Genomic DNA, 25,788 nt, shown 5'->3' with positions numbered 1-25,788 from the left:
CAAGTAATTGGGGGTTAAGATGACATTTAAAACAAAAGAAGCCAGTTGCTTTGTGATTGGGTCTTACTTTCTAGCCTAGGCTAGCTAACTCATGATCCTCTTGCCTCTACTGATCAACTGAAGTTTGATGAGTGCTGTGGTTGTTTGAATTGGTACGGCCCCATAGACTCATGTTTTAGATGCCTGGCTCTTAGGGAATGGCATTATTAGAAGGTTTGGCCTTGTTGGAGGAAGTGTGTCACTATTGGTCTCATATATGCTTAAGCTATTCCCAAAGCACAGTTCATTTCCTACTGCCGGCAGATTAAGATGTAGGACTCTCAGCTCCTTCTCCAGCCCCATGTCTGCCTACATGCCGCCATGCTTCTCACCTCTGAAACTGCAAGCCACCCCAATTAGATGTTTTCCTTTATAAGAGCTGTCATGGCCACAGTGTCTCTTCACAGCATAGAAACAAACCCTAGCTAAGATAGGCGTACACCACTAAACCTACTTCAAAATAAAACAGCTCTAAACAGAAAGAACATGAAGTGCAAAACCTCTGTGTGGGAGAAGCATGACTCTTTGTCCAAGAAAACAGTAATAAGGGCTGGAAGGATACCTTAGTGGTTAAGAGAACTTCTGCTCTTCCAGGAGACCTTGATTCCCAGCACCCACATGCAGCTCACAAATCTTTAATCTCCAATTCTAGCAGACTCAGTATCTTCTGCCCTCCATAGGCACTATATACATGTGTTACACATACGTGCATGGAAACAATCACTCATGCACAAAAAAATAAAAAACAATTTTTAAAAAAGAAACACCAATAATACTAAAAAGTACTTTAATGCTCGATGGTACAAGATAGTTGTCAACTGTTATTGCCATTTGAAGAAAACAGTGCCGGCCCCTTCTCTCTCTCTCTCTCTCTCTCTCTCTCTCTCTCTCTCTCACACACACACACACACACACACACACACACACACACACACCCTTCCAACAGCAAAGAGAATGCATGACAATATGACAGAGTCTTTGGACAGGAAAATTTCCCAGATGTTGCTTTAAAACAAGAGTAGTGATGGTAAAATAAAGCAGAGCCTCCTCACCCCCCATGGTGGGTGGGACCTGCATGCCTGCACCTTCCTTGTCTTCACCCACACCATGGTACCTGACACAGCCCTGTCCCACAGAGGACACAAAGGTCTAGACAGGACTTGTCTTGTTTGGTGGCTGCAATTAGAAACTGCATTCTAAATGATCCCAAGTGCTAATGACACTGTTAAACTCAACGAGAATCAGAGTGGGTCGTATCTGAATAATAAGTGTCCCTTTATTTGCTGAGTACATTAGCAACAAAAGTGTTTCCTGGAGCAGATGTCAGTGGCAGTTACTTCCCAAATGTTGAGTAAAGCAGTGAACAACATCAGTATTAAAATGTTGAATTTCATGTTGTCTACACCACTTTGATCTTCTGAACAACTGAGCAAAACAAGGTAAACAATGACATTTATTTTATATTTAGGAATGTAAAGGTCTAATTATTCAAACAGTTTTATTATAAAACTAAACTCTGGAGGTGTCTACAGAGTTGGCTTTTTAAAGTGTTTTCTCTTTAAGTCAGTAGTCTAACAAGGGTTAGAAAAGACAAAACTGTTCAGTGTCTGACAAAGTAGAAAGGGTGAAACATAAATAAGGCTTTAATTTGGCAAAATATAATACAATGCCTTCTGTTAACTTCTAAGGAGTAATTTCCCAAAGACTTCACTCTGTAAAAGATAAGAAAGCAATCCATTTAGAACACAGCCAGAAGAGACCCCCATGCTGTATCCCATGCATGTTTCATGGATTACCCCCTGATGGTAATCCAAATGAGAGTCTCAGGATTCAGGAGACTTTTAGGTGTGTCTTAAAAAGAGAACAACCCTGAGAAGTCATTTTACTACTGTTGGTCAGAACAATGCAAACCTAGGGCACCCGTGCTGAACAGACTGAATGCATAAACCACAACATAAGCACAAACACACGCTGGGTCAGGAAGTAGTAGCCAATCTCAAAACATGTTTTTAAAGCCCTTTTCATAGCACCATATCTGCATACTTGCATCTTTTGCCCATATTTCCGATATCTATACCACTCACTATATGCAAAGAAAAGCTTCAGCAAATTATAAATGATGTTGGCAAAGTAGTTTTAGATAGAAGTTATTCTAGAGTAGATGAAGAAATTATAGCAAGGAAAGAAAAAACGGAATGAGAAAAATGACTTATTAGGAATTCTTGTTAATAAGTGAAATAGAAACTTAAAATTTCAAGGTGATGATGGTGCACACCTTTAATCCTAACCCTCGGGAGGCAAAGACGGGCAAACCTCTGTTAAATTCGAGGCTAGCTTGCTACATACAGTGAGTTCCAGAACAGTCAGAGCTATACAGAGAAACCCTGTCTCAAAAAAGTGAAAGAAACAAACAAACAAAAGTTTTATTTAAACAAGCAAACAAACAAAACACTTCAACTGATGATCTGCAGGAGAAACAAGATTAAAGAAAGGAATGTGGTCATACAGAAACAAAGCAGTGAGGCTGAAACCACAGGAAGAAGAGGTGAAAGCAAGACGCTCCCTAGAAACAGAAAGCAAAGCTGTCTGGCGTCTGGGAGAGCAAAGTGCCTGAAACATGACTTGAGAAAACGGAAAAAGGAGCTTACGCTGTCAGGAGTGAGCACTGAGGCGGTTCAGTTTGCTCAGTCTTCGGAGCGGAGGTTAGCATTTCTAATAGTATGAGCATAGGTAGGCTAAAGGTCTCCTGAATAGAAAGTGTGACCGGCATGGCTGCCACATCACAAGTAAGTCTGTCAACTTTTTCACACACCTAACCCATCTATGGGGTGTTATGGTATGGGTTCTGAGTGGCACCTTGAGTTGCCCCTTTATATGGACAGGGTATCACCATTATTTTGGAGCAAACAGTCCCAAAAGAAGACTATCTGAAATATTCTGTGTATATTCAAATGCTCTTCCCTAGGCAGTATGATTTAAATCATTTAAAGAAATCAAAACACTGATAACAAAGCCTCCTCCATTTACCAGCAGGAATACAAGGCATTTTTAAATGCTGCTAAAGCTGAGCTTCTACAGTTATGTAAGCAACAAGAGCGCATACCATGATCTAATGATGGATTTATTATTTCTCCCAAAGCAAAACTCTCACTTAAAGTATAAAAAAGTAGCTTTTAGGGAACCCTGATTGCTTTTCGGGCTGAGGGGGGGGGGGACTTAATTAGGGGAGGGGGAGGGAAATGGGAGGCGGTGGCTGGGAAGAGACAGAAATCTTTAATAAATAAATAAATTTAAAAAAAAAAGTAGCTTTTGTCCCCGGATCATCGGGCTACCAGGCAGCCCTGTTTAGGTACTGAGGAGTTCCATCTGGACAGGCGAGTGTGTGCGATCCAGGGGCGGATTGACCCGGAAGAGACCACAAACCCCCCCTCCCTCAGCTCCTTCTGCAGGGCTGTCTTTCTTACACTCCCCCCCCCCCCCCCCCAACAAGCCTGCATTATCTGCTAGGTCCTTTGCTCAGGAACAGTTTTCTGCTCCTACACTAAGGCTACCTACCCAGAGAGGTGAGTGCCTGCCTACCAGGCAGGCCTCAAGGACTGCCCCCCCCCAAAGGGAGCACGCGCACCTTCAGCTTTTGCGGCAGGGTGTTCTGTGTTCTACTCGTCCCCACCCTGCCCCCCAAGTTCTCCCTTTTGTCTGCAGGTCATTGGACTACCAGGCATCTATGTTTCTGTGCTGAGAAGTTCCATCTGGACTGGATGGTTCCTGCTTCTACACGGAAGAGTTACAACCAGAGAGTCAGTCACAGCAAAGACTGGACCAAGACACCAGGCCTCTCCTGGCTCCATTTGAAGGAAGAGATGGGAAGGCGCCAAGGCAAGAATTCCTCCAACAACCTGAAAGGCAACATGACATCACCAGAATCCAGAGATCCCGAAAAAAGAAGAATTGTACACCCTACTCTAGAAGAATTAGAAGAAATTGACTCAAAAGTGAATTATATGAAAATAATAGAAGACCTTAAACAGGAGGAGAAAAACTGCCATAAACAATTAGAGATCACAAACAAAAAGGTAGAGGAAATGAATAAAGCGCTCAAAGATACCCAAGAAAACCAAGAGAAACAAGAAAAAGCAATCAAACAGGTAAGGGAAGACATGAAGAATGAAATGGAGGCAATGAAGAAAACACAAACCGAGGGAAGGATGGAGATGGAAAATCTGGGTAAACGAACAGGAAATACAGAGACAAGTACTAACAACAGATTACAAGAGATAGAAGAAAGAATTTCAGACACTGAAGATACCATAGAGAAAATAAACACACTGATCAAAGAAAACAGCAAAGCCAACAAATTCTCATCACAAAACATTCAGGAAATCTGGGACACAATAAAAAGACCAAACCTAAGAATAATTGGGGCTGTCTGGGCGCTGGGTCCGAGTACTCGGGGCGCCCGGGCGGGCTGCAGTTCCTTTGTTTCTGTGGCCTGCCTGCACCAAGCGGGGTAGGCACTTTGTTTGCGAGCTGCCCAACCAGCACGGAGGCCTGATCTCTCGGAGTAAGGAGACCCAGCATTGGGGTGAGTTTCTGGCCCGCGGCGCCAGTCGGGGACGGGGAGCTCGGGGGTTCCTTGGCACCCTGTTTTTCTTGGGCTCCCTGCAGGGCCTCTACTCCCTGGGTGCTGCCTCTTTCTTCCTGGCCCACCCAGCTTCCGTCCAGAGCCCTCCCCACTTCGACCCCACCGCCCTCTTTTGGTGCGTGACATCGCCCAGCCCAGCCTGTCTGGTCACTGTGTCCGAATCCTCGGGGCGCCCAAGCGGGCTGCAGTTCCTTTGTTTCTGTGGCCTGCCTGCACCAAGCAGGGTAGGCGCTTTGTTTGCGAGCTGCACAACCAGCACGGAGGCCTGATCTCTTCGCGCCAGGAGAGCCAACATTGGGGAGAGCCAGCGTTGGGTAGGCTAGGAGACCTGATCTGGTAAAAGAAGATCCATAAGGGAGCATTTGGAAGAAGAGATGGGCAGACACCAAGGCAAAAATTCGCCCAACAAGCTGAAAAGCAACCAGAAACCAGCGACCTCACAACGGGAGGACATGAACACCTTAATCAAGAAGAAGGAGAAAAGATTGACTTCATGAAAGTGATTGACACCCTTAAACAGCATGTAAAAAACGCCCTTATAGAAATGGATGAGAAATATAACAGAAAGTTTGAAGAATTGAATAAATCAGTGAATGATACCATAGAAAACCAAGGAAAAACAATCAAACAGATAATGGAAACAGTTCAAGACCTGAAAACTGAAATGGAGGCAAAGAAGAAAACACAAACAGAGGGCCGGCTGGACATGGAAAATCTAGGTAAACGAATAGAGACTACAGAAACAAGCATAACCAGCAGAATACAAGAGATAGAAGAAAGTTTCTCAGGAAATTCGGGATCAACCTACCCCTGGACCCAGCAATACCACTCTTGGGAATATACCCAAGAGATGCCTGATCATATGACAAAAGCATTTGTTCAACTATGCTCATAGCAGTATTATTTGTAATAGCCAGAACATGGAAACAACCTAGATGCCCCTCAATGGAAGAATGGATGAAGAAAGTGTGGAATATCTACACATTAGAGTACTACGCTGCGGTAAAAAACAATGACTTCTCGAATTTTGCATGCAAATGGATGGAAATAGAAAACACTATCCTGAGTGAGGTAACCCAGACCCAAAAAGATGAACATGGGATGTACTTACTCATAATTGGTTTTTAGCCATAAATAAGGGTCACAGAGTCTACAATTGGTGAACCTAAAGAAGCTAAATAAGAAGGTGAACCCAAGGAAAAACATATAGTTATCCTCTTGCCTATGGGAAGTAGACAAAATTGCCGGAGAGGAAAGTGGGATCTTTGGGATGGGGTGGGTTGAGGGTAAGGGGAGATGGGGAGAGAAAAGTGAGAAGGGGAGGATGGGGGGGAACATGGGGAAACAGGATGATTGGGATAAAGGAAGGCTGGCTAGGGGAGCACGGAAGCACAATTCTTAGTTAAGGGAGCCACCTTAGGGCTGCCAAGAGACTTGAACCTAGAATGGCTCCCAGGAGCCCAAGGTGATGTCCCCAGTTAGTTCCTTGGGCAGATGAGGATAGGGAACCTGAAACGACCCTATCCTATAGCAATACTGACGAATATCTTGCATATCACCATAGAACCTTCATCTGGTGATGGATGGAGATAGAGACAGAGACCCACACTGGAGCACTGGACTGAGCTCCCAAGGTCCCAAGGAGGAGCAGAAGGAGGGAGAAGATGAGCAAGGAAGTCAGGACCACGAGGGGTGCACCCACCCACTGAGACAGTGGGGCTGATCTATTGGGAGCTCACCAAGGCCAGCTGGACTATGACTGAAAAAGCATGGGATAAAACTGGACTCTCTGAACATGGCGAACAATGAAGGATGATGAGAACCCAAGGACAATGGCACGGGGTTTTGATCCTACGCAATGTGCTGGCTTTGTGGGAGCCTAGCCAGTTTGGATGTTCACCTTCCTAGACATGGACGGAGGGGGGAGGACCTTGGACTTTCCACAGGGCAGGGAACCCTGACTGCTCTTTGGAGTGGAGAGGGAGGGAGAGAGGAGTGGGGGGAGGGGAAGAAGGGTGGGAGGAGGGGGAGGGAAATGGGAGGCTGGGAGGAGGGGGAAACTTTTTTTTTTCCTTTTCTCATTAAAAAAAAAAAGTATAAAAAAGTAAATTTCTTGGATTATCTACAAAAGCAAACTCAAACAAAACACCAACTTGGTGTGGTGGTACTGCTGTAATTCCAGATCAGTGGGGGCCTAGCCTAAAACTGCGGAGCAAGTCACCACAAAACAAGAAACAAACAAAACAAAACATGCCAAACCCCCTTCCATCTACAGAAACCATGGAAATCTGACGCTGCCATCTTTAGGTATACAATAAATGCTGTGTACACATTTCATGTTTCTAAGTGAGGATGGCTTCATTTTCAGTCCAGCATTGAGAAAACAAAGCCAAAAGCACCACAAGTCATAAAGGGAGGGAAATATCACAGAGACACTTTCCCTAACCTAGGATCAGAATCCACTAATGAGCAATTGAAGGCATCATGACAACAGACGGGCAGCCAAGGCAGGTAGCCAAGTCACAGAGAAGCTGCTAGACAGAAGGCTGAGTAACCATACTAAGATGCTTTTCCTTTAGACCAAAAGACTTCAAAATACACCATGAGAGAAACAAACAAGAAAGGTCACAGCTAAAGCTGGAAACCGACAGGGATGGAAAGGGATCTTCTCTACAGGGAAGGAGAACTGATCTGATGAGAGTACATTTAGACGTACTTCTCCCCCACTATGGTGTTCATAAAGAAGCAGCAGGATTTAGTGTCCATACCCGCAGCCAGGATCATTTCTCCTTCGTGAGCTGTTGATTGACTTCCTGAAGCAGCTGCTGTAACTGAATCACAGTCTGATTGAGACTCACAGACATTGTCTCTTTCTCAGGAGCCTCCTGAAAACACAAAAACAAGAGATGATATTTTAAAAAATATAAATGTGGAAAATATGAACATTTATTTAAAGAATTAGCAATAGTAAAAATTGAACAGAAAAATGCTTGCTGATTAGTGGCATACACTATCTGGCACAGAAGAAACTATCCTGCTTAAAATACCAACCACAGAGGAAAATCTAGTCTATGTATACTGGAAATAATGTATTTTTTCTTTTCAGAAGACAAAAAAATTATGTGAAAAAAAAATAAAATAAAAAAGAAAAGCCACCTGTCCACAAAATAGAGCATGCCTCCAACAACTCTAACCATAACGCCACACACCGGGCTCTGACTGGGTGCCAGAGCTACCCCCTCTTCAAGGTTGTGCCCTCTGACAACCCTAGGACAGGTAGTATTGCCATTTTCTTTTACTGAAGCAGAACAACTAGGGTTCCCCTAGGCCACATAGAGTGTTAATAAGAAACATTTGATCCCTGAGTCTGCCCCCGCCCAAACATGGAAGCACAGCTTGGAGCCAAAGACTGGTCTTGCACATGTCTGTTCTTCAAAACATCCACAGGACAACTGGCCTAGAAAGCTGGGGCTACAGGAAATACACACCACTTCTGGGGAGACAGCACTGTTCCCGATCACGGCATTGTCTCCTGCAGCTTTCAGTGAGATTTTCGAGTGGATAAAGTTCAGTGACTGCTGAGCCTGTAACAAACCAACAGGGAACACAGACATCAAAACACACAGAACAAACAACCCAATGTGTAGTGTACAAAATTAAAGCTCCTCACAGTGTGCAACGTAAAACTTTCCTCACAAAAATGAAAATAGCTACATCTCCAACAAGCTAAAAAAAACATATATTCACACTTTCAAGAATTCAAATACAAGAACTGTATAAAGAAATCAAAACACTGATATTTAGGTTTAGTCTAGATTAAAGTCTAGATTAAAGATTAAGTCCACCAAATCCAACCCACTATCTGCTTTCTACAGCTCACATTTAAGAATAAGTTTTACGTTTTAATTAATTCTGAGATAGCCTGATAGCTCGGATAAGGCTCATGTTGAACTAAGGACGCTCTAGCCCTGCTGCCCGAGTAGCTGAGTCATGTCCATGCGCCACCACACCTGGAGTTCTGTGTCTCTGATGTTTCTAGTTTTCAATACCGAATGAAACACGTAAGAATATCACATGGAGACCGCTAATCCTAAACTGAGTTTGCTGACTCCTGGTCTGAATCCTTCTTTGAACATAAAACACATTTAGAGAAAACTAGCAGGAAATGTCCTGTGAATGGTCTCCACCATGCTTTATGTTTTCAACTGTAGGTTTTCCAAAGTGTTTTGTTAACTCTTTCAGTCTGTAATGTTGATGTGCATTCCAATTCCAAAGAAGTATCCAATGGAGCAGAGGCAGACAGCCGCCACCTGACCTCGTCATTTCATCAGCACACATACTATGGCCTATCTACGTCTCTAAGCACCTGCTTTAGTATCCTCAAAGTTCTGTCTGAGAAACTGCATTGCCAGGCTAAAATTTTATATTTTGATTCATAGGCCAAAACTTAAAATTTAACAGACCAAATTAAATTAAGAGTTTGTACTTTCTCTGGGCATGGTGGCACACACCTTTAATCCTAGCTCAGGAGGCAGTTGGAGGGTAGTTGGTCTACACGGAGAGTTACAGACCAACCAAGGCTACACAGCAGACTCTATCTCAGAGCAAAACAAAACAGAGTTTGCACTTTAACACAAACTTCCTGAATTCCCAGTTAACATTTCATCTGCACTTAAGTAATCTGAAATATTTCAAGTATTTCTCAATTCTTAGTCTTCTGTATTAATAACAATAAGCATTAAGTTTGAAAAACAAAAACTTTTTCCTATTCTTATGAAATGATACGGCACGATACTTAAATAAGAAACTTTTAAAAGATCTGTTAGCATATTTAAATATTTAGCAGTTCCCAGTAATTGGTGCAAGTATCAAAATTTAAGTTGTGTGAATACTTGATTCTGCAATTCCAAGAAAGTGACAGAGGCGATTTTTATGATATATATACAATCTCCCATAAATATCAGCATAGTTCTCGCCATCTTTGTTTTAAAGCTTACATGTTAGGACAACTACACATGTCAGAGTGACAAATCACCTGGAACCAAATGAAGAGCAAGAAACAACCCCAAAATCCTCAATTTGAGTATGAGAATAAGAAAAACATTTGTGTTCAACCTGGCAGCACACATCTGCAATCCAGCTGTTCCTGAGTTCAAGGCCAGCCTCAGATACATATTGAGGCCCTGTCTCAGGAGAAAATGGAAGGAAAGGCAAATGCTGGCACAAAGAACTGAATGAAAGGAACAAACTTCTGAAACTACAGATGTGTACACTTCTTCTTCATAAGCAAACAAATGTACTTTGTAAAGACAATGGCAAATCTTATTTTAGAACTTTGGAGGGCTAGAGAGGTGGCTCAGCAACTAGGAGCAGGGGCTGCTCTTCCAGAGGACATGAGTCTAGTTTGCAGCACGGACATGAAGCTCACAGCCATGTGCAATCCAGTTACAGGGGTCCAAGGCACTCTTCTGGTCTCCAGAGGTACCAAGTACCCATGTGATAAGCAGACATACATGCCAACAAAACAGTTATACACATCAAATAGTAATTCTAAGGAATTTTTCAAAACTAAAGAAACAAAAAGTAAAAACTTTAACATAAAATGGGGAAGTATGTGAAAGTTTTTTCCCCCATGCACCAGAAGCCTAAACTTCTAAGGACCCAAAAGGACAAGAGCAGTTTTCCAGTGTCTGCTCAGGAGGCGTGCACAGCATAGGCGGGGCAGTTTCCTGGCCAGGCAGTGTCTTACCTTATGCAAATCATCAGCCACCTTCTTTCTCTCACTTTGTTCATTCTGAAGTTTTGCACGTGTTTCATTTAGTTGTGTCTTCAACTGTAAAAACACAGGAACAGAATAATTAACTTAATTTGCATACTAATTCGCTTAGGAAGCATGAATACAGAATGAGCTCTTAACAGCCTTTCCACCAAGTGGATTAGATAAGAGCAGACCAAAAGCACAGAAGAACTGGCAGCAGAGGTCCCATCTGCAGAGCAGAACCTGAGAGAAGCTACAGAGTGAACTAGAGTTTAGTGTAGAAACCGTCAACCCCAAACCACAGCCAGAGGCTAGGAAAGTGCCTTTGAAGAGAGTTACTGATCATACTTACTGAAATTATTCCAAACTAAAAGGAGAAGAGGAAATTTTCAATTGGCTTTAAAACACTCCTTTAATCTAAAGTTCTTTAAAAAGTCTGCTGTGAAATAACCTTTTTGTACAATGTGAAGATGTGTCCCTCAGAGTGGTTTAATACAGAGGATGCTGGGAAAAAGCAGGGTGGAGTCACCAGCCAGAGGCAGAAGAAGCAGGACATGCAGCAAGAGAGGTAACACGACAGGACGTAGATTAGTAGAAATTGGCTAACTTAAGTTACAAAGGCTAGCTAGAAACAAGTCTGAACTATAGGCCGAGCTTTCCTAGTTAATAATAAGTCTCTGTGCCATACAGGGAGCCGGTACAAAGAGTCCCACTAGAAATAGCATCCAACATGAAGGCATGTATTTTCACATGAAACTTAAAAAGGTTCTAACACACAAAAACAGAGCCAAATGAAGCTTCCTAGTTCCTCAGTCTCTCATTCGGCCATGGTATAGACACATGTCCCCTAGCCACTGTCTGCATCTCCCAGTCACTGCCTATGGGCACCGTACCAAGAGCTAAGCTGCACAGTGATTTAAGATTTTGCTCGTGCAAACAGAAAAGGTTACAGATAAAAGCAGGCTAAGACAGGGGGGGAAAACCTCTAAACAGGTTATAGTGTATTTAAAATGTGCATAGGCTTAAGAAAAGTAAATGGGTATAGACAGTCAAAGCAAAACAATAGTTTATATATAATAAGATAAAAGCTTTTAAGAAAAAGATAAAATATTAAAAGGAAAGCCACATAAAGATGAAAAATACACAGAGAGTCTGGATCCTGTATGGTATTGTATTGACTTTTAATTTTTTGATTGCTAATGAGTAAACAACAGCTGCTGAGAGACACTGGAATATAAAAACTACTAAATTAAAGCAGCCTATATATTTTTAAATGTCTTTACTTGAAAATGGAATTCAAAAAACTATTTACATTGGAGAAGAGGCTAAACCTTTGTTTCTACAGAAAACAAAAGAGTGTGGATTCACTGAAGGTTGATGAAGATCAGATCTGATTAGGGAAGACTCTCTGAAAATACTTGCTACAGACTAAGGAAATACAGCTTAAACCATAAGACAGGTGGCATGTATTTATTCTACTTACTCAGACATAGAAAAATCACCTTTACCTTTCTTCTGCACACTGCACAGTCCACACTTGTGTTAAGGTACATACGTACGTTACCCTTGAAAATTCAGGTCAGGTATGTTTAAAGATCAAGGGGGCAGACATCAATGAGAACAGGTGACTAAGGTGATCCAGCCTTAGAATGCCTCTGCTGAAGGCTCTCCAGAGTTCTGCATACAGAAGAACTTCAAGACTGCTGGCTGAGATGGTCCAGCCTCACAAACTATTTTAGCCAAGACATAACCATTATCTTAAGTTTTCTCAGGGTCCCCCAAAGATTCCAGAACCCCCAGAAAACAGAAAATAGTCTAGAGAACACAATGCCCATATTCCCAAGAGATGGGGCAGGTGGTTTTTGGTCATTCAGTGGCTTATGGATGTTTGTTGTGGTTTAGTGGGACTGATTTCAAATTATTATTGGTCACGGTCAGATCAAAAAAAAAAAAAGCTGAAAAAGGCGAATCAGGGACCTCTTTCTGAAGAGAAGAAGTGATGTAGGAGGTCCCTCCATATACTGTGAATGTTTTATATTGGTTAACAAAGAAGCTGCTTTGGCCTATAGAAGGACAGAATACAGCTAGGCAGGAAATCCAAAAAAGAGAGACAGGGAGAAAGAAGGCATAGTCGGGGAGACACCAGCAGTGGCCATAGGACTAAGACACGAGAACATTATTGGTAAGCCATGGGGAACATGGCAATATATAGATAATTAGAAGTTAGTTTATTTATACGTAGAGTTAGCCAGTAAGAAGCCTGAGCCATTGACCAAATTATAATATTAAGCCTCCAAATGATTATTCCATAAGTGGCTGTGGGGACTGGTGGGCAGAAGAGAAACCGATCTAGTGGATCTAATGCAACAGAGAAAAGACTTCCAACTACAAAAGGGGGGTTGTGATATAGATATGATGGGGGATAAAATATAGATATGATATAGATATGATGGGGGATAAAATATAGATATGATGTAGATATGATGGGGGATAAAATAAAGATATGATATAGATATGATGGGGATAAAATATAGATATGATGGGTATAAAATATAAATATGATATAGATAGGATGGGGGATAAAATATAGATATGATATAGATATGATGGGGATAAAATATAGATATGATGGGTATAAAATATAAATATGATATAGATAGGATGGGGGATAAAATATAGATATGATATAGATAGGATGGGGGATAAAATATAGATATGATGGGGATAAAATATAGATATAATATAGATATGATGGGGATAAAATATAAATATGATATAAATAAGATGCGGATAAAATATAAATATGATATAGATAGGATGGGGGATAAAATATAGATATGATATAGATAGGATGGGATAAAAGGGTGGATTGCTGAGTCTACTTTTGAACACCCACTAGTCTCAAATATCTTACATCGATAAAGATTTTGGTATATTAATACAAATTTAAAGTTATTCTGGGGGGCTGGTGAGATGGCTCAGTGGTCAAGAGCACTGACTGCTCCTCCAGAGGACCTGGGTTCAATTCCCAGCACCCACATGGTGGCTAGCAGCTGTCTGTAACTCCAGTTCCAGAGAATCTGACATCGTTATACCAATGCGCATGAAATAAAGTTAAATAAAGTTTTTTTAAAAAGTTATTTTTGTTAGAACAGACTGCAAATACATTTCTGGTCTTGTTTAGGGCATTGTACCTATGCAGCTCACTTAACAATTTAATGTAAATTTCTAGTCACTGAAAGTTATTATTACAAACTATTTAGGATAATAAAAAACTGCAGGTTAGTAGTTAGCCATCTATAACTTGTAGTCACGTCAGGTATGTTTTCAAGGTCAAACAGAGATATATTTTAGATAGATGGTCTTCAAACACTTCAAAGACTGGCAAAACATGGCATTTAAAATGTTTGGTTAAAATAGGGCTTTTTATGACAATGAGACAGGTCTGCTCATGGTAGCACTGATTTACTCCAGAGAAGATGGTAGGCATCAAAGAAACTCCACATGGAGTTTGCTTTCAATGTGGCAAGGCTAGCCATTTGGGCAAGAAACTGCATTTGTCCTAACTGCTGACCGTATGCTGTCCAAACTGTAAAATCAGTATACAAAGGAAAAAAACTTTGGAGCTTTGCCCAAGATAAGGCAGGTCAGTCCATGAAATCTCCTGTTTCATAGAAAAGTCTGCCAGACATTCTGCAGGACACACAGGAATGCAGCTGCTGAACTCTGGCAAAACATGGTGTGACAGTCCTTCAAAATTCCTGCTTCACAGAAAAGTCTGTCAGATATTCTAGGCCTGTAGGCCAAGATGGATTCCTCAGCATTGCTGAGAAATCTTGTGACTGTCCAGCTGTTCTTAGTCACCTTGAGGTGTCTGTTTCTGTCGTTTCTTAGTTTTGAAAGTGGCTCGCACTGCCCAAGTCTTTCCCGGATTTGGAGAGTCTACGTAGTAATAGTATAGTTTCCTTAGTTTGACACAAGGTAAATTAGGTACAGAGTTTTGGGCTCATCAAGATAGAATAAATAATGGCATTATTTTCTTCTAATATGCCAGATACAAATGGACTAGACATTGTAAATGTAATTCTTACTTGATAATTGTTCTTATTGTATATAGTTTCATTTGTTAAAGCTAATACCTTTCTTTTCTATTTATTTATTTATTTATTCATTCATTTTTTTGTTTTGTTTTCTTTGTTGTTGTTTTTAAAAATAGGGTTTCTCAGTGTAACAGCTCTGTATGACCTGGAACTCGCTTTGCAGGCCAGGCTGACCTCGAACTCACAGAGACCCACCTGCCTCTGCCTCCCAAGTGTTGGGATTAAAGTGCCACCCGGTCTGATAATTATTCTTATTGTATATAGTTTTACTACGTTAGAGTTAAAATTGTTCCTTTTTATTTAGACAAAAAGAGGGAAATGCTGTGAAATAATCTTTTTGTACACTGTAAAGATGTGTCACTCAGATTGATTTAATAAAAAGCTGAATGGCCAATAGAATAGCTAGGCAGGATTTTCAGGGGATAGATGACACTGGGAAGAAGCAGGGCGGAGTCGCCAGCCAGAAGCAGAGGAAGCAGGATGTACAGGAGGAGAGGTAAGAGCCACAAGCCACATAGAAGGATGTAGAAAAACAGAAATGGGTTAATTTAAGTTCTAAGAGCTAGGAACAACCCTAAGCTATAGCTGAGCTTTCATAAATAATAGTGAGTCTCTGTGTCATTTACTGGAGAGCCAGTGGCCCGATGAAAAACTCCAAATACAAAAGTCAGTTGGGGTACTGAAGAGTTAGCTGTGTTTAAGAGAATATGCTGCTCTTAGAGAGGACCTTGGTTTGATGCTCAGCACCCATATACTGACTTTAACTCTTCTCTCACAACTGTGCTAATTCAATAGAAAGGAAATCATCCATATTGCCTCAAAAGTTAATGCCAGGCATGGTGACGTATACCTTTAATTCCAGCATTTGGGAGGCAGCGGCAGACAGATCTCTGAGTTTGAGGCCACCCTGGTCTACAGAGTGAGTTCTAGGATACCCAGGGCTACACAGAAATCCTGTCCCAAAAATGGAAAGAAAAAAAATTACTGATTTTGCCTCCAAGCCACAGGCATGACTTTCCAAACACCTCTGGAGACTAAATAAGAATAACAAGTAAGTAACAAGCAAACAAATACACTGACATTTAAAATGGAATGGGGAATTTCCACTTGGACAATTTATTTGGGGAACCAAATTTGAATGCCTAAAGCTATTTGCTTTTCTTACTTAACTGAGAGTTCAGTCTCTTTGGCAGAGAAGGTCACCGTTTGGCACAAGAACACAACGATGTGTATATGGCCAAGCAAACTCATTTTATTTTAAAATAAGGCAACTATTACAATCACTTAAAATGGTCTCCTAATAGCAGAAGGAACCTTCTAAACCACATTATAGGCTTACCACGGTGGCATACCACAGGCCTGGCAGGTGTAAAATACAGCAAATACATGCACAAAACTAGTCTTATATTGCAATGGAAATGGGTCTAATTAAAACAAGGGTTTGGTAAGTAAAACAAATTTTAAAAATAGGGGTGGGTGGGTGTGTGGGTGCGCCCACTATACACATACATACACATATACATAGTACTCTGTATTTACTTCTCATACAACTCTTAGAAACTAACTCTAATAAATCACTGGCATGCATCTTGGGCGCCATGGTGCACACCTGTAAGTCTCAGTAAATCACAATGCTCTGCAAGTGGGGGCAGGCAGAGTGCTGCCAGTTCAAGGCTAGCCTGGATTATGTGGCCAAGAATGCCAATTAGGAGCAAACAACCAGGTAGAGGAAACAAGGGAAGACAGGGAAGGGTAGGGAGGAAGAGAACGGTGAGAGGTATGTATGAAGATGCTATGCTGAAACACAGTATTAAGCGTTAACTTAAAAACTTTTAACCATAAAAAGAAACGCATTCCCTAACATAACTGCGGTGACAAAGAGCGCCCAGGAATGGGAGTAAATGAGGTGGAGGTTTTCCTTGAACCTGTGCAGAGCTCAATGAAACAATCTAGTGTGAAGAGAAACCTACTGGATTCTTCCTAAAATTTTACATCACAGGAAGATACAATGATTAGCTATAAAACAGAACAAGACAGCTGTTTCCACCTAACAGCTCAACATGTCAACAATCGGTACAAATCCCTAAAACTTTAACAACAGGAATGCAAAGAACTTCATGTCTTAAAATATTGAGCTGTAGCTAGGCCTGGTAGCACAGCTCCCACCTCTTGGGAGGCTGAGATGACCTGGACTATTAAAATCTCTCAGCTACCTTAGACAATTTAGCAAGACCCTTTATCAAAATAAAAAGGGGGGAGGGGCTGAGGATATACTTCAGAGATAGAATGCCTGACTATTATGCATGAGGTCCTAGGATTAATTCCTAGAACCACAAGAAAGAAAAAGAAGGGAAGGAGGGAATCAGTCAGTCATTTTAGGTTATTATGTGCTAGACAATATATTGATAATGAATACTGGCTCATGTCTGTAGTCCCAGCTAAAATGAGACAGAAGGATTACTGTGAGTACGAGATCAGTCTACGTTAATAAATAGACCCTGTCTCAAAAGAACAAACAGAAAGAACAAATAAATTACTTTTAAAAGTTCTGAAATTTACTTTTAAAACAACTAGTTAGAAGCTTAGGTCACTCCCTTGAACGAAGAACACATATCTGTAAACTTTCACAAGCTTCCTACAGGTCAGACACTTAGGAAGTCCAGTTACCTGTGACAGCTTGAGAAAATAATCTTTGCTACTCCTCCAATCTTTTGTTTCTTTATTCACCAAAAAGTAATACATTGTTTGAGAAATTAGAATAGAAAAGGCAGGAAACTTTGAAATATAGCTGAAAGCCAAACATGCCATAATTAGGAGCTAAGAAAAGAAGAACCATCTTCAGAGACATCAGAAGAGGAAGACTGGCTCCCACTGAACAGAAGTGCCAAGCTAAAGGTGTTAGCCAGGAGTCTGGTGGGGTCACCACCCCAGCACGCGTGTCTCCAGAGCCCACCGGCGCTCAGAGGAAGGCCAGCTGCTTACCAAGTTAAGCTCCTCATTCTGTCTTACTGCTTCAGAATATGAGTCATCAAGCTTTCTCTGCAGCTCAGTCAACAGATCTTTCAGCTGCAATGAAGTTTAAAGTTTAAGATTGAGCGCCATGAGGACCTATACTTGGTAGCTACCTGGAAGCTCTTCTACACAACTTAAACGGAAATAAAACACTCTGTCTCTACTTAATTTGAATTGAAAAGCACTTTAAAGAACTTCTGTCACACGTACCTCTCTGACCTCTGTCACGTAAGTTGACCGTTCAACCTCTGCCTTCTCTAGCTCCATTTCCAAGTGTTCTCGTTCTCTTCTCAGCTGTCACACAAAGCAAGAAAGTCAATACATTTACATTTTCCTTCCATGGTTTTTCCCATAATGGGAGGTGAGGATACTCAGGAATTTAAAACTGTATTAACTCAAACTACTCAAGAGAATAAAAACATAATTATATCATTAGATATAAAAGTAGCCTTAAAATAGATAGTTGGGCAACCCAAAATGATAAAAATGGGTTCACAGGTTACAAGTATAACTATCAAATAACATACATTTTCCATATCTTGGTTTTCTCTTCTTAGTCGCTCCAGCTCTTGCTCTGAGGACGTAAAGGAGGATTGCATCTGAAACATGAGACAGCATAAGAGAGCCATTGGGGACAGAGGCACCCCACTCTCACCACAAGAGTGGACTGCACAAGCTCCCTCTCTCACACAGGTGTCCATATTCTGAACTGGGACATGGTATCATCTATAAATGTTCTATCCTAGATCACAGGGTAGAAATCCTAGCTTAGAGTTTTTTTAGTTTTGCTTTTTAAATTTTTACTTATATTATTTGGGGAAGGGGCAAATATAAGGCACTGTGCATCTGAGGTCAGAGGACAACTTGCAGGAATCAGTTCTCTCCTTCCATAGGGGTCCTGAGGATGGAAGCAGGTTGTCAGGTTTGGCAGCTGCCTTTACCTACGAACCTTTCGCCAACCCCACTTAGAGGTTTCAAAATGCACCCCATACTGAACTGTTCTTAAAAATAAGAGCCTCACTCACATACAACTTCATTTCAATAAAGCTCAGAACCTACCTATTTATATGATCCTGTATTAAGAGCCAGCTAGAATCACTTAATTTTGTTAACATTAATAGCTAATCGCTATATCTAATCCCCAAAGGTGTGTTTTGGTTTTTCTGTAGTTCTTGAGCCTCCTGAAATTCACTCTGTAGAGCAGGCTAGTTCCAGCACAGGCTCCAAAGCTAGAGAGAACAACCTATAGCCTGCTTGCAGCTTGCACACGCAAGGTACCTCATGCATTTGTTTCTTCACTACACCCGTGAAAATAGCAGAAAAGATAAGACTACCAAGAAAAAAACAAAACACAAACAGAAGAATGACTCAGTCTTTTCTTAAATACAATATGCTATGGATAGAGCACTATTTGAAGACTAATTCTGAATCTGGGCTTCTTGACTTTGTTGTCATGTGTGGTACCATCACTTTCAAGGTACTTGTGCCTGCTACCCCGCCCGTTGGTCACTCCAGTGAGTGGTTTTCACACAGAAGACAGAATCAGCCAGGGCTGCTTCACATGATTCCCTACCCCAGCATGGTCTAAGGCATAGCTGATATACCACAGATCCCAGAGGACACTAGTGGGGACCCCACTGCTCGGCACAGCTGCTCTAAGCTTGTCCTTAAATACCTGCTTAATCGTCCTCCGTGACTCGTCAGCTTTAACCTTCCATTTACTTTCTTCTTGTTCCACACTTCGCTGCAGCTTCTGTAAGATCCCTTCCTGTAGACAAAAGCAGAATTAGTCTGAAAAATTCATATTCTAGTGTCAAGATAAAATCACATAGGCCAGGAGAAATACATTAACAACTTATACATAAAATCAAAATGTAATTCAAGTCATTTCCTACCGTTTCTGCGAGGACGGACTTGTACTTTTCACACTCTAGCTGCAGCAGTGTGTGCATCTCATCAGCCTCTTTCAGCCTGTGCTCCAAAACCTGCAGAGAAAAACAATGACAACTAGGAGGGCCACACTTCATATTAGTTTCAATATCAGAGGACATAATAATCGGGAGAAATGACTTATGATAGGAATTAGATTTCAACCTTCGTAAGCAGCAATGCACGCTGATGACCTTTTGGTTACATGATATCCATCTTGAAATTTACAGCAAGGATGTACTCTTTATACAGTGGAACAACTAAGGAGACCCATCAATAAACACTACAGTGCTCATGCCACACAGTAGGCCTGCACTCTCTGTGGTCGAGGCTAAGAAAGAAGCCAGTTTCTGAGTGCGGCTGAAGTTGTCTGGGATGCTTCAGAAGTCAGTGAGACTAGCTACGTATCTCAGCTGATCTTTACTTTCAAAAATTAAACTAAAAAGAAATAACAGTAATTAAACATTTGGCTTTAAAACTGAAGGAACCACATTCTTTTCACTACCCAACTAATCTTTTCATCATCCTTTCACCACCCAACGTTACTGAGAACAAGGTCTGACTGTTCCACCTCACAGTCTGTTTATCTCCTGAACTGACCTTGACCGTCTCCGCATCTGATGTCCCAGCCACACTTGCCTTTGCCTTCTTTTCAAAGCCACGTAACCATTCACTGTAACTCTGTGGGGAGAAAGGTCCAGGTCATCAATTTCCAAAAAAGTCTGATTATTAAAAGAAATATTCAAGCATCTAAAAGCACCAAATCAGACCATTATAAAAGAAAGCTATATACACTGTCGTTATACATATATCAGAGGAGGATATAACTTTCACAGACTGAACATAATCCAGTTTTTAAAAATAAACATCAACAACAACAAAAAACACTAAAAGCCAAATGATGCCACATGCTTATAGCTACACAGCCTAGAAAGCATGAACAGGAAGCTACTGAGTTCAAGGCCAACCTGGGATACTTGTGAGTTTCAAGCCAACCTAGGCTATAAAGGGAAACTATAGCAAAGGAGAGAGGGAGGGAGGGAGGGAGGGAAAAAAGGGAAGAAGAGAAAGGAAAAAAATTGAAACAGGGCCTCAATATGTTGCCTAGCTAAGCTTGAACTCACAAAGAATTCTCCTGCCTCTGCCTCCCAAGTGCTACGATTAAAGACAAATGCCACCATGGCCAGCAATAAATAAGTAAATAAATAATTTAATGTTCACTAAAAATTAAATATGCACACATTACTCTAAAATGAAATGTTTTTTTAACCACACCAAGTTCTTCCCACTGAATTTTGGAAGCGATGGCAACAGACCTCAGCTCAGAACTCATGTCATGCTCTATTGTCCAGAAAAGTATGCATGAGCAAAAAGCTGCCGGGCTTAATCTCTAAGAAACTCAAAATCTAGAATGAGCAGCTTTTCAAAAACTTTTCCAGGTGAAACAATTCTTAAAACGAAGTAGAATTCAAAAATACAAAGTCTAATGAAAGGGGTTCTGTTCAGAGGATTTCAGATTCTTTGAGGGTATTCCAAAGTTCACCTTCAAATTAAAAAACAAAACATGCTTTTGTTTCCACAGGAAATGGGAGGCTGTGGATTCATTTTGGGTTAAGAAAAATCAGGTTTGATCAAGGAAGATGCCCTGAGAAATCTGATAGAGCAGATGACCCAGGTGATTCAACGTTCCAGAGCACCTCTGCTGCAGTTTCCTGTGAGGTCTACACTCAGAACAGCCTCAAGACTGCTGACTGAGATGATCCAGCCTCACAGAAGACTTCAGTCAGGACTTAATCATAAATCCTAAACTTCCTTTGGGTCCCCATAAGAATATCAGTGCCCCCAATCAGCAGGAAGTAGTCTAGAAAACTACACGCACATTCTCAAAAAAATGGATTATGGATGTTTGTTTCAAGTATTGGTTATAAATTGTTATGGATAATGGTCAGGAAAACAAAGCTAAACAAAGGAGATTAAATTCAGAGTTCTTGTTTTGAACAGAAAAAATGAGGGAATGATGTGGGATAATGCTCTTGTACACTGTGTCATGAGTACTGGCCAATAGTCAGACAGAAAATATAGGTAGGGTAAGCAGACTAAGAGAATTCCGGAAAGAAGAAAGGTGTAGAGTCAGTCACCTGCCAGACACAGAGGAAACAAGATGAGAATGTCTTACTAAGAAAATGTACCAAGCCATGTGTTCTCAACATTAAGTAACAAGCCCTCAGCCAAATCTTTATCTCAAAAAAACTATTTATATTACAATACATAGCAGTAGCAAAATTACAGTTATGAAGTAACAAGGAAATAATTTTATGGCTGGGACACCACAGCACGAGGAACTGTATTTACTGAAGGGCAACACAGCAACAGGAAGGCTGAGAACTCTGATAATGGGAAGTCTAAAGACACTCATGTATTAACATGAGTGTGCACAGTGACTCCCAAAGTGAGTCGGTCCTGGGACTGTTATCCCATTGCCTACATTTTTTTATTAAAAATTTAAGAAGGCCTACCTCACCATTTTAGCAACTTCAGGGACATTCCCTGATCGTCTCTGCCCTCAAATACTTGCTGATGTCTGAGCAAGCTACTTTCCTATCCTACTAGAACCATGTTCAACCTCATACCTGGAGTGAAGAATAGATGAAAATCATGGTCGTAGGGTGGAATACATTAAAGGACAGCTGTTAAAACTAAGAAGTAGTCACTTTATTGTTGGTTTTGTTTTCCATTCAGAAAAAAACTCTTTTCCAAACACATCTAAAGCCATTCAATTTGATAAAATACAACAAAAGTTTCAGGCACAGACAGATGAGCTTTGAGCCAAGTTACTTGGAAGCGCACCTGTCTGGTAAGTCACAGGGACACTGAGCGGTTCAGCACGCTAACAAATCAAACTCAGAAATGAAATGCTGCTACAGACAACTTCCTACATAATTAGCGTTAAATGTTAAAAATCAACAGATTCATCTTACCAAATTAGAAGGGACAGACACCATTGGAAATAATCTTTGGAGAAGTTCTTTGGCCTCTAACTCAACAGCTTCCACATGTTGTTGCCTTTCCTAAAGAGAAGACATACCGGGTAAAACTTACATGGTTATACAATTTTTCAAGGGGGTGGGAGGAGCTAAGACCTTTGAAACTCTATTAAGAAAAAAGTCAATTTTTAAAACTTACTTTAATATTAAAAAATATAATTTTGTCACTTTAAGGAAGTAAAACATACTTCCTTAGAGACAAAATCTGCAGAATCTCTAAAACATCCTAAATATTAAATAATACCTTGAGTTCATCAAGCCAAAGCAGTAACTGACAATATGGATTGTCTTTGGTATTAGAAATAAAGTGCTTTGCCCCTCCAGGAACACTTCACACACATCCCTTCCTATCAACTAAACCTCACAGATGACTTTACCAAGACAAACGTACTTGGGAAAAATAAATGAGGCTTAGCGACCAGTAAAGGTTACCGAAAAGAGCAGTGACACTATCCTGTCCTGTTAAACAAAAGGGAAAAATAAATTGTGATGGGAAGTAAGAATGGGGGAGGGGAGGGGCTAATTAGAAACATTAATAAGAATACTTTTGATACACAGTGGGCAGTAAATTTCAACTATTACTAATGTTTAATCTAAATTTCTTGATTTCTTACTCTTACTCCAATTATAAACTCAGAATCATGGTTTGTCAAAATTAGGGAAACAATCTGATCACACACACACATTTCTCTTCAAATCTAATGTTCAAACTATTTCTGTAAGATTCAAAAGCAAACAAAGAGAAAGACACTATAAACCTATAAAAATGTACACCAAAGCCAACAAAATCATTCCACACACTACTGGAGTCCAGGAAATGACAAGAGGGGAGCAAGCAGCACCTCAACCATCTCTCAACTCTTTGAAATCTGTCCCTGACTTAAGACAATTTAAGAAAATGTTAACCTAAACTAGAAATTTCATATTCTATGCACACTAAAAGGTGCTGTACTATTAAAGATTAGTAGTAATGTTCTAGAATAGCTGTTTTACCAAGTATTTTCAATAATTTAGAAAAGTCCAAAAACTTGTACGTATATACCTAACTGCACAAAGTAAGGTATATGAAATAGCAATTAAAGAAAACAATTGCTATTTCAGAGATAATTAAGGTGACTGATCTCATCTGACTACAGGTAACATGAAATAGAAGCATCCTGAACCACAGAGGGAGAAAGATTGGCTTGTAATCAACAGCCACCACACAAACTATTCTACAGAGAATGTTTTAGTTACAAAGTTTTCATTTGACATAAATATGGTTGTAAATAGCAATTTCCATTCAATGCTTGAAAAGGATCTAATTTTAGAAACTGAATTATTTCTTTAGAACCTCCATTGATCAGAATACATACAAAGTATCTTTTATGTAAGTCTGTCATTTACAGTTTCTAACAAGTATCTATTACTATAAACGTAACTCTAGGCTAGGTATGGTAGCTCAATAACAATAAAACCACAAGCTGGTATGATAGAGTTTGTCTGCAATCTCCAAACCTGGGAAGCTGAAGCAGAAGGATCTCAAGTGTCAGGCCAGCATGGACTTCATACTGAGACCCAATCAAAACAACAAAAAAGAAAAAAGAAAGAAAGAAACAAAGAAAAGAAAGAAAACGAAACATCTACAGTCACAGCTATACAAAGAAAGCCTGCTTCAAAATAAATAAATAAATAAACATCTAAGAACAGTGAGCTATCCTTCATTTTGATTTTATTTCTAGCACCTAAAAACACTAAAGGTGCTTTATGTAGTCACATCATAATGTGTAGCACTTAGTAAATCACGCATCACTTTACATCCATGCTGTGAACGGACTCAATTCTGTTAAGGAAAGACTGGAATCTATTCCCCATAAATCATTAGCATCAAGCCAGCATGCACAGACTGGAGTTCCCTCTGTGCATTAGAAGATGCAGCAATGCCTTGTGCAGGAAATGCATGAAGAACACATTAGCTCTAAATAGTGAAAAACCCATACTAGAAAGTCCCCTTTGTGACAGGTGACTGAACAACAGGAACCCTTCACAATTAAACTGCATCTGTGTGGCTAGAGCCTCAGTCTCTGGCCTAAATCCCTCTGGCAGTAATAGCTGCCAACTCTCTCAACCTAAAACTGAATGAAAATTTTCACCAGGTTAAGTACCACAGTAAGCATAAATCTGCTGCACTAGAAAACATAAATACATATAAAATTAGCAAATCATAAAATTATGCTGCTACTAAGAAATTGTTTCAAATATCAAAAGACTTTGTAATTAAAACACAATAGATTACCTTGGCACACAAACACTTTCAGAATGTGGACACATATGCGATCATATAGGGGCATTAATTAACCTGGCTTCAAAATTCAATGTTCATATTGCATTCATACTCAGTTGTCCCACTGTCTATTACTCCACTATTAGGACGCTTCTCCCTAGTGGACAAACAGGGCTCAAGAAGAATGTCCTTTGTCGTTTTGGAAATGAAGGGAACATTTTTGTTGGAAGTATTTTATATACTCATCAAGAGAATTCTCCATTCATACTAATATTCCATACTTTACAGGAAATGTGGGCCACAACTGCCCAGCCACTTCAAAGTACAGAGTTTTAAGTCCCTCTCTTCTGAGGAATCATCCCCAGTAAAATACTTGGAATTGGAACTTTTTCTGTACTATTTAAGATTTTGCTGTATCCTACCTTGCCTGAATCCTCCTGGTATGGTCAGACACCCCACTTTACTATGCACCACAGACACGTGGTGGGTTTCTAAGTCTGTTCCATTCATTCACATCAACTTCTCTGATTGAGGGACTTCATCAAAGTTCTCTCAACTACACCAGAGGCACACAGCATCTGACAAGGAAGGAGGAAGGTCTGCACACACAGCAGGAGTCTGGACTCTACCACTTACAGCTGTGCTCACCAAAACACCAACAAGGTTGCCCAACAGACCAGACTGGCAGAAGTAAGGTCTCAAGGAGCAGACAGAAGAAAGCAGAGATGGTGACGATGACAAATGTGGACAAGGAGAGACTGTGTTTAAAGTGCAGTGAAAGGAAAGTTCTGCCCTGATCTAGACAGGCTGCAGACTTCTCTGTGCACGGGCGTGTCTGGGAGTTAATTACAACCTTGGAAGTCTTGTTCACTTTGTCCTGCAGCATTTTTTCAGTTGATGCCAATGCTTCCATTGCTTCCCAGTTTTTCTCCCGAAGCTCCTAATCATTTTTAGAAAGAATGATTTCAGTTTATCCATTATTGAAAGATTTCTCCTTTAAC

General features: G+C 40.6%; 1 protein-coding gene across 8 annotated transcripts in view; it reads right to left on the bottom strand.

Moving 5' to 3' along the window:
* Positions 1-1,664: 1,664 nt before the first annotated feature.
* Ktn1 (kinectin 1) overlaps positions 1,665-25,788 on the bottom strand; it is a 92,190-nt gene continuing 68,066 nt past the window's right edge. For 3 of the 8 annotated variants that reach the window (XM_041634185.1, XM_041634182.1, XM_041634187.1), the window contains 12 exons: positions 25,641-25,727; positions 22,459-22,548; positions 20,081-20,161; positions 19,447-19,536; positions 19,227-19,319; positions 18,079-18,150; positions 17,762-17,845; positions 17,522-17,605; positions 10,431-10,514; positions 8,170-8,265; positions 7,450-7,566; positions 1,665-1,751 (listed from right to left, as the gene is read on the bottom strand). In XM_041634185.1, coding sequence (XP_041490119.1) covers positions 7,462-7,566; positions 8,170-8,265; positions 10,431-10,514; positions 17,522-17,605; positions 17,762-17,845; positions 18,079-18,150; positions 19,227-19,319; positions 19,447-19,536; positions 20,081-20,161; positions 22,459-22,548; positions 25,641-25,727 — 966 coding nt within the window. In that variant the 3' untranslated portion in view covers positions 1,665-1,751; positions 7,450-7,461. The remainder of the gene's footprint in view (positions 1,752-7,449; positions 7,567-8,169; positions 8,266-10,430; positions 10,515-17,521; positions 17,606-17,761; positions 17,846-18,078; positions 18,151-19,226; positions 19,320-19,446; positions 19,537-20,080; positions 20,162-22,458; positions 22,549-25,640; positions 25,728-25,788) is intronic. The other 5 variants (XM_041634183.1, XM_041634188.1, XM_041634186.1 and 2 more) reach the window with 3 other exon arrangements.

The sequence above is a fragment of the Microtus oregoni genome, unplaced genomic scaffold (assembly GCF_018167655.1).
Source record: "Microtus oregoni isolate MIOR12 unplaced genomic scaffold, Mior012 000045F_ref0000178, whole genome shotgun sequence".
Taxonomy (NCBI): domain Eukaryota; kingdom Metazoa; phylum Chordata; class Mammalia; order Rodentia; family Cricetidae; genus Microtus; species Microtus oregoni.
The sequence above is the reverse complement of the archived record's forward strand: the minus strand, read 5'-3'. Positions and strand labels throughout refer to the sequence as shown.